The following is a 15,340-nucleotide window of genomic DNA, read 5'->3' on the forward strand; positions in this document are numbered from 1 at the left end:
ATTAATTTAAAGAGAGATGATTTAAAATGTCTATCAAGATACCATAACTGGGCAACAAAAATGAAATGTACTTTTCAAAAGTACTTTTGAGTCCCTGCTGTTAGCTAGTAGTCCAGAATTTTGCAAGTACAGTACGGTAGCCCAATTCCAGGACTTACCAATTACCTTTTCCTTTTGAGATACAGTAGTTTTGTATTTGGCTAGGTAAATTGTTAGACTAGGACACAGGAAAACCCAGATTCACTTGTAGTCATGGAAACTCACTAGGTGATTCTCTCTTAGTCCACACAGGGCTGTTGTCCTCCTGAACATAAAACTGGAAGAAATGCTTTATAGTCCAGGGATAGGCAACCTTGGCTCTTTTATGACTCGTGGACTTCAACTCCCAGAATTCCTGAGCCAGCATAGCTGGCTCAGGAATTCTGGGAGTTGAAGTCCACGAGTCATAAAAGAGCCAAGGTTGCCTACCCCTGCTAGTTTATACTAAAGCCCAGGAGGAAAGGTGGGATATTAATGCAATAAATAAATATAAGAATTGCCATTGGGGCTCTAAAAGTTCCTTTGGAAAGAGAACTTTTTAAAAACCTGCCTGCATGTCACAGAAACCCAATGAACTGAGATTACAACGACTACCTCCACCTCCTCCCCCAGATTCCTTACGAACCCCTCCTCTCCCCGGCGCATTTCATTCGGCCGCACGCTCAGACGGGAAGGCGGAGCCTCCCGTGTTACCTCGTCACGTGGGGCGAGGTGGACGTTCTTCTGCTCCAATAGGGAGTGTCGCTTTCCCTCCTCACGTGACAGGGGCTCCTGAAAGGGCCGAGGGCGCTGAAACCCGCTCAGAGTGGAGAGAAGAGCGGGCGGGCGAAGAGAGGCGTTGCTGCTGCCGCCGCCGCTCCAGCCCGTAGGAAGGAGCGAGCTGGGGGTTGCAAGCCTTGGAAGCTCTCGGCACGGCGTGGGGGACAGCTTCGAGCCAAGCCCGCTCCGCGACGGGCGCCAGGCGTCATGTCCATGGAGGACCCCTTCTTCGTGGTGAAAGGGTGGGTGCATGGACAGCAAGGAGGAGAGGGCGGTGCGGTGGTGGAGGAAGCCTTGCCAGGGTGTGGGTGGTATTCCCGGCCTAGTCCAGCTGGCCTCTCCCCTGCGTCTTAAGTCGAAGAAGGATCGGTCCTCTTCTTTGAAATCGTGCCAGTTTTACTTTGCACCCCCCCGTTGGACGTGAAGCCATTGTCTTTATTTCTCGGAGGGCTTTCCTGCTCCCCTCTCCCTGCAGGATAATCTTCCTGCTGTGCTGGGTTTTTCCCTTCCATGTGACAGTGTACACAGTACGTGCGGTTAGTTAAAAGAGGGAGGGGGGAAATGTTGTAAAAATGGTCCATGCGGTTGTAAGGTGTCACTTCCTTTTCGGTGGATCGGCTCCCTAGTTACTGTAGAAGCAAATCTTGGTCTGTCGAAGCCAACTTTCCACGCTATCTGGCAAACACCTCGATAGAGTTACAGGCACAAACTTGTCTGCAGCAGCGCTGGCTAAAATCCTAAGGAGGGTGGTAGGTTGGCTCTGTTTTCCTTGATTTATTAGGCTGTGTTATGAAGCATGGAGATGTGTACAGGTACCGTTGATTACCTTAATGCAAGATTTAAACAATGAAAAGGAATGGTGGAAATGGAAAAAAAAATCTAAATGGGCGAGTTCTCTCCGTTAAACTGGGTAATAGCTGATCCAGGACATACCAAATTATTCAGTTTGATGTAGCAGTTTATTTTCCTAAAGTGGTTGGATGTATGCAAGAAAGTTTCAGTAAATATTTATTAGAGCAGGGGGTAGTCAACCTTGGCTCTTTTATGACTCGTGGACTTCAACTCCCAGAATTCCTGAGCCAGCATGGCTGGCTCAGGAATTCTGGGAGTTGAAGTCCACGAGTCATAAAAGAGCCAAGGTTGACTACCCCTGTATTAGAGATAGTTAAATGGCAGTGCTATACCTGGAGACAATATTTCAGAATGCCACACTATGGAATAGGGTGGTACCAGGGCTTCATATGTCCTCTTACTCCCTATTTTATACCACTTGGCCTTCTTATAAGGTTGCCAAAAATCAAAGAATGATTTCCTGACCTTTTGATGTGTAATGCATACAAATATAATTCAACTCCCAAAATGATTTAAGAGAATTAAAAACAAATGCTGCACCTCCTCCCAAATCTCCCTTAACTCCCAGGAAGAAAATTATGGTCCTGCCTCTGTCTCGTTCTCATCCTATAACATTGTTTGGCTTCATGTCAGCAGAAGGTTACTGATCATTGTGCTACAATATTGTCTTTAGGCCAGGATTATGAGCTTTCCATTTGCACAGCAAGATACTTTTATATCCTGGTCATTTTCAATGGCATATACATAAATATACAACTTTAAAGCATATATCTTTAAATATGCATTTAAATATTTTTGCCTTAAAATGCTGTTATAGCTGAAGCATTCATACAAGCTACTGTAAGAAAGAAAGATAGGTACATTCAGAATGCATTAAATAGAGAGTACAATATGTGCACATATGCGGATAGGCAAGAAGATTGCATATTGTTCAGTTTTAATCAACCTTTCAAATATTTTTATTTTCCATTACTATATTAAGCTTTCTTAACCTGATCCTCTCCAGATGTGTTGGACAGCAACCTCACCATCCCCAGCCAACATCAATGTGTCGGTTGGGAATAATAAACATTATAATCTAAGACTTCTGAAAGACATTAGGTTGAGGAAAAGCTAATCAAAAACTTATGTACAAGAATATATTAAGAGAAATAACAATAACATTTGGTAGCATGATCATCATGTGTCTTCTAAGCATCGCAATCTTATGAACTGAAGCAGCTTTTGTGCTGAGATAGAGGATGTGCTTCACATATAGGTTGACATACAGCAAATTCTTTGAAATTAATGTTATAATGTAAATGTACAGTTAACATGTTTTAATTGCCTCTTCAAATTTAATTTAGCAAATGCTATTTTCTCTGCCCATATTTTGAAATGATATATTGATTTTCAATATAATTTTCCAGGTGGAAATTTGTATGGTGCAGTAAAATATAGTAATTTGTGATTTGTTGCTTGTTCAGTTGTCTTTTGCACAAATTATAATTGGTTGTGGAATGCTGTTATTGCTGCATACTGAATGCACTATCATTGTTACTAAAAGATACTGTACTTTGTTTCCTTATTTCGCATGCTGAATTCATTACAGTATGTGCATAACAGCCATAAGCTACTGTGTAAATGGCATTCTGTGAATGTTTTGCTAATTTTGAATGAGTCCTTTTGGAACTAAAGGCCCTGTGTTATAAACTGAAGAAACTTTTTTTCTAATTTGTTACCAAGGTCTCTCTAGTCAAAGACATAAAGGGGACGGGGGAATGAGAAAAGTCTGTACTGTACTTTGTTGATGTGGGAAAAAAGACATCCTTTACTGTTGCTTTCTTTTTCCTGCAATCAAGATAATTTAAACTGATGAGAGTATTTGCTTCCTTGTGTGTTCTCCTCAGAATTTCTTCCATAGGATTGAATTAATCTGACCAAGTTCTTTCTTGGCATTCCTGTGCATTGTGTCATTATTTCTAAGAAGGGACTTCCATGAGACCTTTCCAACACACTACTGATGACTGAAAAAGTATAAGACACATTTAACCGTTTAAAGATGTTCAGTGAAATCTTAAACAAAAAAGTTCAACAAAATCTTATACAATAAAATGAGTACTGGAAATTTTCACCATGTAAAGTTTTACTTCTTTAGATAAGCCATCACTTAGATCAGTGATGGCGAACCTTTTAGAGATTGAGTGCCCGAACTGCAACCCAAAACCCACTTATGCATCGTCAGGTGCCGGGTGGGTGTGGTCCATTGGCTGGGCGTGGCTGCAGTGGTAACGGCAGACTGGGTGGGACTAAAAAGTTCAATCAATCAATTCCAACTTTGCAAGATTTTTTTTCCCCGCAAGAAGTTGAAATTGACTGATTGATTGAATCTTTTTTTTTTTTTTTTGCACATGGCGGTGGAGGCCTAAAGTGAAAAGGTTTTATAAAACCCAGCTGAAGGACTGGGGCGACGGGGCACGTGCCCACAGAGAGGGCTCTGAGTGCCACCTCTGGCACCCATGCCATAGGTTCACCACCACTGACTTAGATGAATGAAAATGAAACAGTTGCAGAATACGGCTGTATATTTTTTGAAAGTTTTATCAGTTGTGAAATACTTCAAAAGTTTAAGATGGACTCAGTTGAACATTTTTCAATAAGCGAACATTTATTAATAGATATCATTAAATGCTGGAGCTAGATGAGATGACAAATTTGACTGCTTTCCTTAAAGGCAATAACCTGACAAAATTGCTTGTTACGGGAGACCACTATTACATTTCATACAACATGAAGAGAAAAATCATCTTTGGACTTTGGGGTTTGAGGATTAAATCTGATTTAACTACATGAATATTGTATTTTTTAAAAATACGTTTATTATATTCAAATTAAGAGGATATAATATGAATATTGATCTTTTAGGGTGTTTATTAATATTTAAGACAGTTTAAATATTAGTTACTTGTTTAAATTAGAGTTGTTGAATTGTATTATCTGTGTACTGAAATATGTTGGAAGTCACTTTTGTTATATATTTGTTTTTTTTTGTCACTTTTTAACCTGTCCTGTTACTCTCCTCCCTTTTTTTAACATTTGTTATTTTGTATTTTAATGTTTGTTTTTTAAACTTAAGAAAGATGTTTGTAAATAAAAAAAGGAGATGAATGGGTACAGCTAGAACGAACGTCCTTTGAAGCGACCCTTTCCCTTTCTTTGCCCTTTTTGGAGAAGTGAGGAAATGGAATCTTTGTCCTCCTAAATCCAAATTTGGTGCTTCAGCTGCTGTGTTATGGAAAGTTAATACAATCTGATTTAACTGCATAATACACTGTGCACCATTTGAGTTTTCTGACACAAATTTGTCTAAAATTGGTCCTTATGATGTTGAATTACCAACATGTCAAATCAATCTTTATTACTGTCGGAGACCAGCATAATCAGCAGCGTGTTATTTGCAATCTGGAAATATTCAGTGTGTTCCTTGGACTGCCATAGCCTAGTCTACCTGATATCAGTCCATTCCTAATCCCTCCACCCCATCCTTTCCTTGCAAGAGATATTTAAATCCCTACTGATATGGTTTTCAAACAACATTTTTCAAGCCACTTTAGAAACTTCAGTAGCATTATAGGAGTTTAAAAAGGGGAATGATAAATTCTTCAAATCATTTCCCTCCACCAAAAAGATCACGGGGATCATTCATACCCACTCAGCACTATATTTTGTGTAGTAGAGAGATAGAAGAGTAAACTATCAGTTCTGTCTGGTTCTTAGTTATGATATAATTTCACCCTTCATACATAGGGGAAAATATATACAAATTAAAGCTAGAAATGCACCATTATATAGATGAGCTACTGTAAGTCCTATGTACATTATTATGTATATGAAAAATGGCTGTATGCATGCATTTCATGTTCAGGCTGAAGGATCAGGTTTTTTTTATTGATTCACTAGTCTATAAAGTAAAGTTTTACTGGAGACATGCAGTCTCATATCATGATACTTATAGTTTATATGATGACACCTTATCTATGTGAACACTCATGAGGATTTTCCTCTTCCTTTCACTTCCAGGGAAGTTCAGAAGGCAGTTAATACTGCTCAGGGGTTGTTCCAGAGATGGACAGAACTCCTACAAGATCCGTCAACAGCTACAAGAGAAGAAATTGACTGGACCACAAATGAGCTAAGGAACAACTTAAGGAGTATTGAGTGGGATCTTGAAGATTTAGATGAAACAATTAATATCCTTTTTGTTCTTGGTGTGAATAGTTAAATAAACTCACATAGTATCTAGGCAAGCAACCAAATGGTTTTTCCCTAAAATTATTCAGTATAATAATTACAAGTTCTCATCCAACTTATTTTGGAGCAGTTGTTGAACCCAGAATTATATAACTTCTGTCCTTTATAAAAGTATAAGACATACACTTTATAAATGGATACCTTTGTACATTTACACAGGGTATAAAGTTGTTATATATATGTTGCTTGCCTTTTACGCAGTCTGTAGTCACAAATGGAACCTTATTAGAGGAAAATACTTTTAATAGTGTAACTCTAAGAAGCACCTAGCCAGCAAAAGATGTCAAAATCGAATTCTGTAGCATTGTTAATAATGGTTTTAGCCCAGTCATAAGAGCATAGCAGTTTTAAAAATGCTGATAGACTAGTTTTTCCTTGTGTACTAACACTATTAATTTTTAAAGGTTTCATGAAAATATATAAGTAAAAACTGCATTTGAAATGTAATCCCTTAACTGATTATTCTCAACGCATTGTTGAAGCAAATCCTCGGAAATTCAACCTTGATGCCACAGAACTAGGTGTGAGAAAAGCCTTCATCACAAGCACTCGGCAAGTGGTCAGGGTAAGACACTTGACTTTCTTGAGGCCACGCTATGATATAGTCCCAAAAAATTCTATCTATTTGTTACAGCATAATTTCACCATGAAATTAAACGGAAAATGAAGATATCTCACAAAATTGCTGTTCATGAACAAAAACAGAACTTTGCTCGTGCAATGTTTCTGAGGGCAGGTCATAAAAATAGCTTAACAATATTTATCTCTGTTTTAATAAAACAGGATTTTTGTCATTTTCTACAATGGCAATCCATCACTTCCCTCAATACTATAAGGCAGAATTCATGAAAATACAAAAAACAAAATGCCTTTATACCAGATAGGGAGCATTGGGTCTCTAGAGCAGGGGTAGTCAACCTTGGCTCTTTTATGACTCGTGGACTTGAATTGAAGTCTACGAGTCATAAAAGAGCCAAGGTTGACTACCCCTGCTCTAGATTGTGGCATTACAGTAGTTCTCAAGATGCCTGCTTTAAGTATTTTTTTAAAGTATTTTATTTCTGGGTTTCCATATTTGTTGTGGTTTGCTCATTTGTCAAGTCATTTCTAATTCTTTATGTCATAGTGAACATTATTTCTCCTAGATTATCTTTAATAGCGATCGCTCCTTTGAGTTCTTGTAAACAGAAGGTATCAGTGGTAATAACTAGCCAGCTTGCTTTTTGTCAACCTTTTTTTAAATCTGGCTATGAGGTCTTCAAGAAGCCCTGTCAGGATTGAGATACCACAAGAAATACTAGTATTTTACTTTATTGATGTAGTAGGCCATAATAACAGAATCTTAAAAGCCTGAGAGTGTTTCCCCTTTCTTCCCCTTGAATTAAAGAGAGTCAAGCAGGGGAGGGTTGAGTTCCTTTCCGTTGGTTCCTTGTTTTCCTGGCTAACTTGTGTTTTAGTAACAGTTACTGAATGTTGTAAATGACCGTTGTATGATACTGCAAATGGTCATAAACGCAGGCCAGTTGCCATGTGCCCCAAATGCAATGACTTGATGTTGGCAGCTGTTGGAACTGGGTCATAAGAACTCTTTGGGGACTCTGTCATAACTTTGATCAGTCACTAAGTGACCAGTTATAAGTCAAGGACTACCTGTACTTATTGTATGTAACATTTTATCTGTATCTTTATCATGTTGTAAGATGTTGAAAAGAATATTTCATTGATTTCTAGAACTTTAGCATTAGAAATAATTTTTAGGGTTCATTTAACTTTGCTGACCAGAATGTCTGGCTCTAGTTCCATGATCAAACCTTTAGACATATCAATTTTGAGATGCTTTTTGTAGAATTTTTCTGTACATTTGTATTACCTCTTTTCTATGAATTTTATCTTTTGTTTTTATTCTGTTTCCGGCTTTGTTTTGTGCACCAAGGCCAAATTCCCCCATTATTTCATATAGAACTGTTCAACTTATATTTTGTTTGCATCTGTGGCTGAAACATAAATTTAGAATTATAACACTGATTAGCTTGCCTTGGATTCAAATTGAGATTATTCTGTCACTTGGGAAGTTGTGTTTGGGTACTATGTTTCATATCTTTTTCTAATAATGATAGCTAATTGGCTACTCCTTCTATTCTATGTTTTTCTTGTTCACCAAGGATTTGACACTGATGTGCACTACATTCCAAGTTGCCAATTCCTACATTGTCAGTATTCAATCCTGACTTTGCTGTGCAATATCAAGTTTAGTTTGACTATAAACTTGGCAACATTCCATAAACCAGTGATATACATATCTTTGCAGCATCAAACTTTTTTTCCCCTCTTGCCATATCAGCAGTTTGGCATTCTTTCAGCTTTAACCCAGCCACATCATAAACACTGGCGCTGCTTGTACTTGTCCTCCACTGTTCCGCAGCACTTGTGAAATAGTTTCCTAGCTGAAGGGCCCATCTTCCAATATCATGTTGTCATTGTCCTGTTCGTGAATGTCCATTTGGTTTTCTTGGCAAAATACTGGTATTGCATCGCCATTTCCTTTTCCAGTGGATTATATTTAGTCTGATTCCTGAAATAAATATGCAGATGAATATCTGCTTATTGACCCTGAATTAATACTTACAAGGTTTTTTGTTACTGGAACATTTCCAAAGAAAACAAAGCAAGAAAAAGACAATGTAGTTGGGTTTTATTTGTCACATAAATTATTTTATGGTGATTGAACTACCCGTATCAGTCAATTATGCTAACTTATATATATATTTTTTTAAAAAAACAATAGGATATGAAGGATCAAATGTCAAATACTTCTGTTCAAGCTCTGGCTGAAAAGAAAAACAGGCAGGTAAGTACTGATAACTGGATTACCTTGCATCTTGGATGCCAACTTTGTTAGTTGTGACTGGAGTGTTTATATTAGGTGTTTAGTTGTAACATTAGCTACCCACTTAAAAGGGAAGGTTCCCTTAGTCCAGAAAGCATACCGGACTTGGTTCATGCTTTCCCCCTAGATTAATGGATGGGAAGGAATTATTATTATGCTCACATTGATAATCTATCAAGAAGTGAATGTTGGGGCTGCTGAAGACAGAAACCATGAATTTCCAAATATAGATATAGCTTTGGTGGAAGATGAGTTTGTATGGGGCAGCAGCAGTACCTTTGTCTTGCTATGGAGAAGAGATGCTGGTAAGCCAATCAGTTCCCTGAGCCTCTCCTGGATATACTAAGAGCTCAAGACTGATTGGATTTCAAGTGAACAGACATCTATTTGTGTGCCCTTTAAAGCTATATAAACAGAATATTATTCTTAAGTATTGCCTGTACATGTTAAACTGTGCAGATACAAGCTTTTCTAAAAATTAATAGTCAAATCTTGCATGTTCATACTGTTCTGGGTCTGACATAGCTCTGAAACAGCAAAGTTAAGATGTAAACATAGATTAAAATAAGCAGAGCTTTCTTCTTGGCCATTTGTCATTACTATAGTTCATCTTCTCTTTAACAACTTAGTTTCAAACTAGTATGATTTTTTTTCTTCCTTTTGTAGAGGAGATTGCTTCTTAATAACCTGCTTGAAAACTGAGCTATAGCAGTAGCAGCAGCAGCATTGAAAATAGAAACTTACTGAGTCTTAAACATCTGATTTTGGAAATGTGATGAAATCAGTCTGAGTCATAAGATTTATATGTTGCATTTGTCCATTTGCTTTATCGTTCTTGCATGCCCCATACATTCTGGAGGTTTTAAATAAAAACAAATACGATCAAAATAGCTAATAAACAGTTTAAAATAACAGAGTGGGTTTGTTTGTTGGTTTATTTACAGTGTTAATAGTCCATCCCCCTTAGTAGAGACTGAATGGAATACAACAGTCAAACAAACCCCCACATACAACTGATAATGATTAAAAAGCATCAGTTAACCGATTATGATAGCCCTAAGCCAAAAATTTCTGTTAAACAATACTATTGTAATGGCTTTCTAAAAGAAAGCTAGTGAGTGCCTAATAAATCTTCTCTGGAAAATGTTATTCAAAAGCAAAAGGGCTGCACAGAGAAAGATTGCTTCTGTTTCTCCATTCTCTCCCCCTCCCCCCCAACTTCTTAGATGGGGAGAATGTTAAAAAAATCCCTTCTTGGGATGTGCGGATGGTATTTCTTGAAAGAGAGACTCCTGTAGATAGTAGAGAGGCATCTATGTTTTATGTTACGCTTCATGTTATTAAAAGCAGCACTTTGAATTGAGCCAAGAAGCCAGCTGAAAGTCAGTACAGCTGTAGTAGGTATTACTCTCGCGTGTCAGTATGTGGACCACCACCTTTTGCACCGGTTGCAGTTTATAAATAATATTCGGAAGCATCCCCATTAAAGCATGTTGCAGTAGTCTAACCTAGAGGTGGTGAGAGCATGAGTTACTGGCACCAAGACGTCCCACTCAAGGTTGGACTGCCACCAGCGCATCAGTCAAAGCTGAGCAAAGATCCCCTCGCCTTAGTCTCTTCCTGCAAATCCAGCAGTAGCTGTGAATCCGGGAGAACCCTCAAATATGACGTCTGCTGCTTCAAGCGAGTGCCAGCCCATCTAGAATCTAATCCGGAGATGACAGAGATCCATGTGTTTTTGGGCAAACAGCATCTCTGTCTTGCAAGGGTTCAATTTCAATAACATGCAATAACTGATCCTTTTATTCCCTATTCTTATGCAGGTGCTTCTGGGAGAAAGTAGAACTCACAGCTGGAGTTCCGGGACGGACAAATACAGCCGCTTGGATCGAGAACTGCAGTCTGCAAATTCACACTTCATTGAAGATCAGCAAGCACAGCAGCAGGTAGTCTGGATCTGTCTGTCTGTGCAAAGATTCCAACTAGCCACTTATAGAATGGGATTTCTAGATGAGGCTTTCACCCAGAAATCTCACAGGCTCTTAAGATAATAGGTGAGATTCATATGCAACCTCGGGATACATTCGCATTTGTATTTCAGATTGGGGGAGTCAGGAGGTGACAGTGAGCATCATGCCTTCAAGGTGATAAGAGCATTTCTTTCTCAAAGAGTGTCTGGGAGTGGCCAGTTGTATATTCAACCCACATACACAACCTGACACAGTATCCAAATGAAGAACAAGGGAAATCCAGGGAGACACATATATTTGGTACCGATAGCAAGTAGGAATGAATCTTTTCTGCTTTGTACGAAGACACAGAAATGAGCATGCTCCTCTCCCACACATAGATACACATTCTCAGGGTTAAAGATATCCCTGAACTGGGCTTTGAGTCAAGGAAGTCCCTTCTCTGAATGTTGGCATGTCATTCTCCAGTTTATCAAGAACTCATACCCATTTAAATTAAAAAATATTATTGAGAGTCTAGCTAGACAAACCATGGGTGAAGGAATTCAGTTTTCCTTTTCAGATCTGGTCAGGCCTGTAAGGTGGGATTTTTTTTCTTTAGGAAAAAATGTTCAGAGGGGGAAAGGATAACTTTTCAGTCATTTTTGTGGCAAGATGAACTTTTTCTTCAAGGTATTCTCTGGATGCTCAAGAAGATAGAGCATTTTGCAGTCAGAAGCCAATTATCTTTTCAATGCATAATTTGAACTACGTAACTCTTTCCTCTCTCTTCCTGTCCCCTCACCCACCTCTCTGTTCTGTGTTCCAGTTAATCATTGATCAACAGGATGAACAGTTGGAGCTGGTCTCTGGAAGTATTGGAGTACTAAAGAATATGTCCCAACGCATTGGAGGGGAGTTGGATGAACAAGCTGTGTGAGTATTAAGCAAATTGAAACTCTGCTTGCATGAAATGGAATCAGCAGCATGAGTCCTTATCTGTACAAACCAAAAAAATAAAAGCAAAGTCGTTCATCCTTAAAACACATTTTGGAATGAACAAATGGAACTCAAAGAAACTATTCATTCAGGGTGGTAGACATTGATAAAAAGTACCAGTGCAGACAAAGAGGAAATTTACTAATAGAATCTGCCATTTAGAATATTTTTTATTTCTGGAGATAATTGCTTCTCACAAATACACTCAAGCAATCAGTTTGCTTGCTTCTTAAAGAGTTTCAGTAATTCATTATTACAATTCTCCCAATCCTGTCCAGTTAACTTTAAGCTTCTGCTTTTCTATTACATCTGAAAAAATAATGTTTGAAAACAAACACGTATACTACTCCTCAATTTGTATTTTTGTAATGTCAGTTATTTTCCAAATTAGATATTAAGTATATAAAGAATTTTTAGAAAATAAAAATAGTTATGGGATAGGAAGATGCCAGTATGAACTAAGAAATTATTTCCCATTTGAAATTATCCCTACCCTTGTTGCTCTTCTATTCATCAAGAAGACAAAATATTTTTGAACATACCTGCTGATTACCCCAATAGATAAGATAGGATTAGAACAGTAACAAACAGATAGATGGCTGAAATGGGAAAGGGATTTGTATCCTTACCATTACTAATACTGATAGGAGATAATTACATGTGTCTTATGTAACTTATAGGTGGAATTTTTTGTAATAATTGATTTGAAAGGCTGTGGTATAAGAAAATTTATATATAAGTGAAAGAGCGTGTGAACTTTGTGTGAGAGAGACAGAATGAATAAATGAAGAAGGGAAAATTGTGGGGAAGGTAATGGCCGAAAGAGAGAAAAGAAAAATGATAGCTACAATCAAGTCTCACGAGGAAGTAGACTCCAAGACTCTTCCAAATTATATCTACTTCTCTGCTAGGTAACAACTTTTTGTAACATCTTGCCTAACTTTTCTTATGTCAAATTTCAGCGCCTAGGCCATTGCATCATAGGGACCTCAGGCTTCTAATATTCAGTTCATGCGTATGCTGTTATATCAATAATGAACACAGGAACAGTGTTAGGCGATGCTATAAAATGCTAGTGAAGAAACAACATCCGTCCAGAACATAAATCAATGCCCTGTTCCTATGCTTTTGCAGCATGTTGGATGATTTCTCTCATGAGGTGGACAGCACCCAGTCTCGACTAGATAACGTTATGAAGAAACTTGCAAAAGCATCCCATATGACTAATGGTAAGTAGCCTGAAATCTAACAAAACTGTAATAAAATGTCAATTTTTCCATCGTGCAAGGCAAGAGAGTTTTCAGCAGCTGCAGCCTCTACATCAGTCGGATGTCTCAAGCCACTTGTTTCAGACCTGCGAAGTCTGTACTGTTTGAGAAAATAAAAGTGCAACCTTAAAGTCAGAAGATAGAAAATTAAAATAATTAAAAAAGAGATTAATTTGGCACCTGACACTTTTGCAAAGCATGGAAGACTTGTATGTGCTTCAGACCACAAAAGTCGTAGGTTTAGGTCAGGGGTAGGCAACCTCGACTCTTTTATGACTCATGGACTTCAACTCCAGGAATTGAGCCAGGAATTCTGGGAGTTGAAGTCCATGAGTCATAAAAGAGCCGAGGTTGCCTACCCCTGGTTTAGGTGGCCCAAGCCTTGCCTACTGGCTTTAGATTTTTTTTTTCTTGATGTCCATTATAAGTTTTTAGGTTTTATTGATAATGTTTTTTATTGTTTTTAATGTGTTGACAGCTGCCCAGTTGCATCTATGAGATGAGTGGCCATATAAAATGATGTAATAAACAAAGAGCAATTAATAAAAAATGCTGGTAAAAAGTAATAGGCTGCCATTGATTCGGGGAATTGATATATCAAGGAGTGAGTTGTTTGTGGTGCATACCATATTGATTGACGTGTCCCGATATCTAAGTGGGTTGTTTTGCAGAAGGTCTCCCTTAACACCCATGTTTTTTCTTAATTGCTGTCTCTCCCCCCTCCCCTCCCCCCAGTCCTAACTTAACTCTAGCATTGTTCTCGGTGAAAAGAGCTAGCATCTCTGGCAAGCATACAGCTAATTTCTCTTCCTCTTGATTTTGTTTTTACTGGCAGATCGAAGACAGTGGTGTGCCATTATCATCCTCCTTGTTATCCTTGTGGTGGTGCTTATTCTGTTTTTTGTGCTGTGATAGTTTGGGGCTCGGATTCTTTTACGGGCTCCTTTTGTGCAGACATCTTAGCACTGTTCCTGTCCGCCAGGGAAAACTCTTACGGAAAAAGTACCCTAGGAGAGTTGGATACTGTGTTCTGCTGTGGATGGCTATCAGTGACATAACTCTCTGTCCTCATGGTTCTTCTTCTCATGATCCTCCTTATCTTGCTCAAGGAAGAAATGGAGCACTCATACACACAAATACTACTTACACTGGAAGTGGATTCCCTGGGCTGTAACATTGGACTCTACAAATGTTCTGCTATGGGACGGGTGGTTTAGACTGGAAGAGACCACTGTGCGGTCATTCCCATCACGTCGCAGAGCCACCAGATGCCTTTTGTCTGCTTATCATAACAGGACTCTTGCCAGTGTTAAACATACATACATACATGTGTCGACTCACAAGCAGATCTTGTAGAAATTATTCCACCGCCTACAAGATTCCTTTCCCAGGCCTTTTACAGCACAGCCAAGCCTGCCAAATAATCATGGACCTTTAAAGGAGGAAAAAGCCACTCGGACTGAGAATATTTGTTTTCCTCCAGAGCAGAACTGTGCACTTGGTAATGTCATGGGTACGTAGTTTGTACCCACTGTTGTAATGCTAACTAATGTTAAATAGAACAATAGAATGTTATACACGGAAAGCTGCAGGCCTAAATCTAAACTAAAGTCAGTCCTAGCAAATAGAGTCCTAGCAAGTCTGGGCATTGGGCTGGAATTCAGTTTTGCTTCAGGGAGGCAGACTGGCCCTGGCAGGCTAATACAGGCCGTAAGTAAAATATGTGCATGTTGGTGTTGTACATCAGACAGCTGTAGTGACTCTACTTTTCAGACCTGTAATCTCAGTTTTACTGCAGTGTAGAAGACAAAGTCAGTAGGTATACTGTGGCTGCTAAAATCTTGTGTTTTTGTGGCTTTGATTATCAGTTATCTGAAAAGAGAAGCTTATATTTGAGTTCTGCTAATTTAAGAGATGCTTCTGCTGGATAGATGTCAAGATTTAAATGCAAGAATGGGGGGGGGGAATGGCAATCTGCATCTTCCTTCTGTCTTGTGTTTACATCTTGGGGAGAATATATACTCCTCTAGATGCACAAATACACAAGGAAACAAAAATGCACGATTCCTTTATTGTTTCCAGAATTTAAAAGTGTGTAGCAAAATTCACTCCAAAAGAATATGGAAGTTATTCCAGTTCTTTTATGATAAAATAATGTTGCCATTATTTTACCATTTTGAGAGTTTGGTGAAATTAACTGCAGATTAATATATAGATAGGATCAAGGTTTCTCCTGGATCTTACCTTTGGACATTCCCCCACTACGGCCTGTTAACAGAGAAAGCTCCATTTCCCTT

General features: G+C 38.5%; 1 protein-coding gene across 1 annotated transcript; it reads left to right on the forward strand.

Annotated features, from left to right (window-relative positions):
* Positions 1–883: 883 nt before the first annotated feature.
* On the forward strand, positions 884–15,000 carry STX6 (syntaxin 6). The gene is made up of 8 exons (XM_015813136.1): positions 884–1,040; positions 5,710–5,879; positions 6,411–6,505; positions 8,726–8,788; positions 10,651–10,773; positions 11,606–11,712; positions 12,910–13,004; positions 13,879–15,000. The coding sequence occupies exons 1-8, from the start codon at positions 1,006–1,008 to the stop codon at positions 13,953–13,955; spliced, it is 765 nt and encodes a 254-aa protein (XP_015668622.1). The 5' UTR covers positions 884–1,005; the 3' UTR covers positions 13,956–15,000.
* The last annotated feature ends 340 nt before the right edge of the window (positions 15,001–15,340 follow it).

This window comes from Protobothrops mucrosquamatus, unplaced genomic scaffold, assembly GCF_001527695.2.
Source record: "Protobothrops mucrosquamatus isolate PMUCROS unplaced genomic scaffold, P.Mucros_1.0 scaffold140, whole genome shotgun sequence".
Taxonomy (NCBI): Eukaryota; Metazoa; Chordata; class Lepidosauria; order Squamata; family Viperidae; genus Protobothrops; species Protobothrops mucrosquamatus.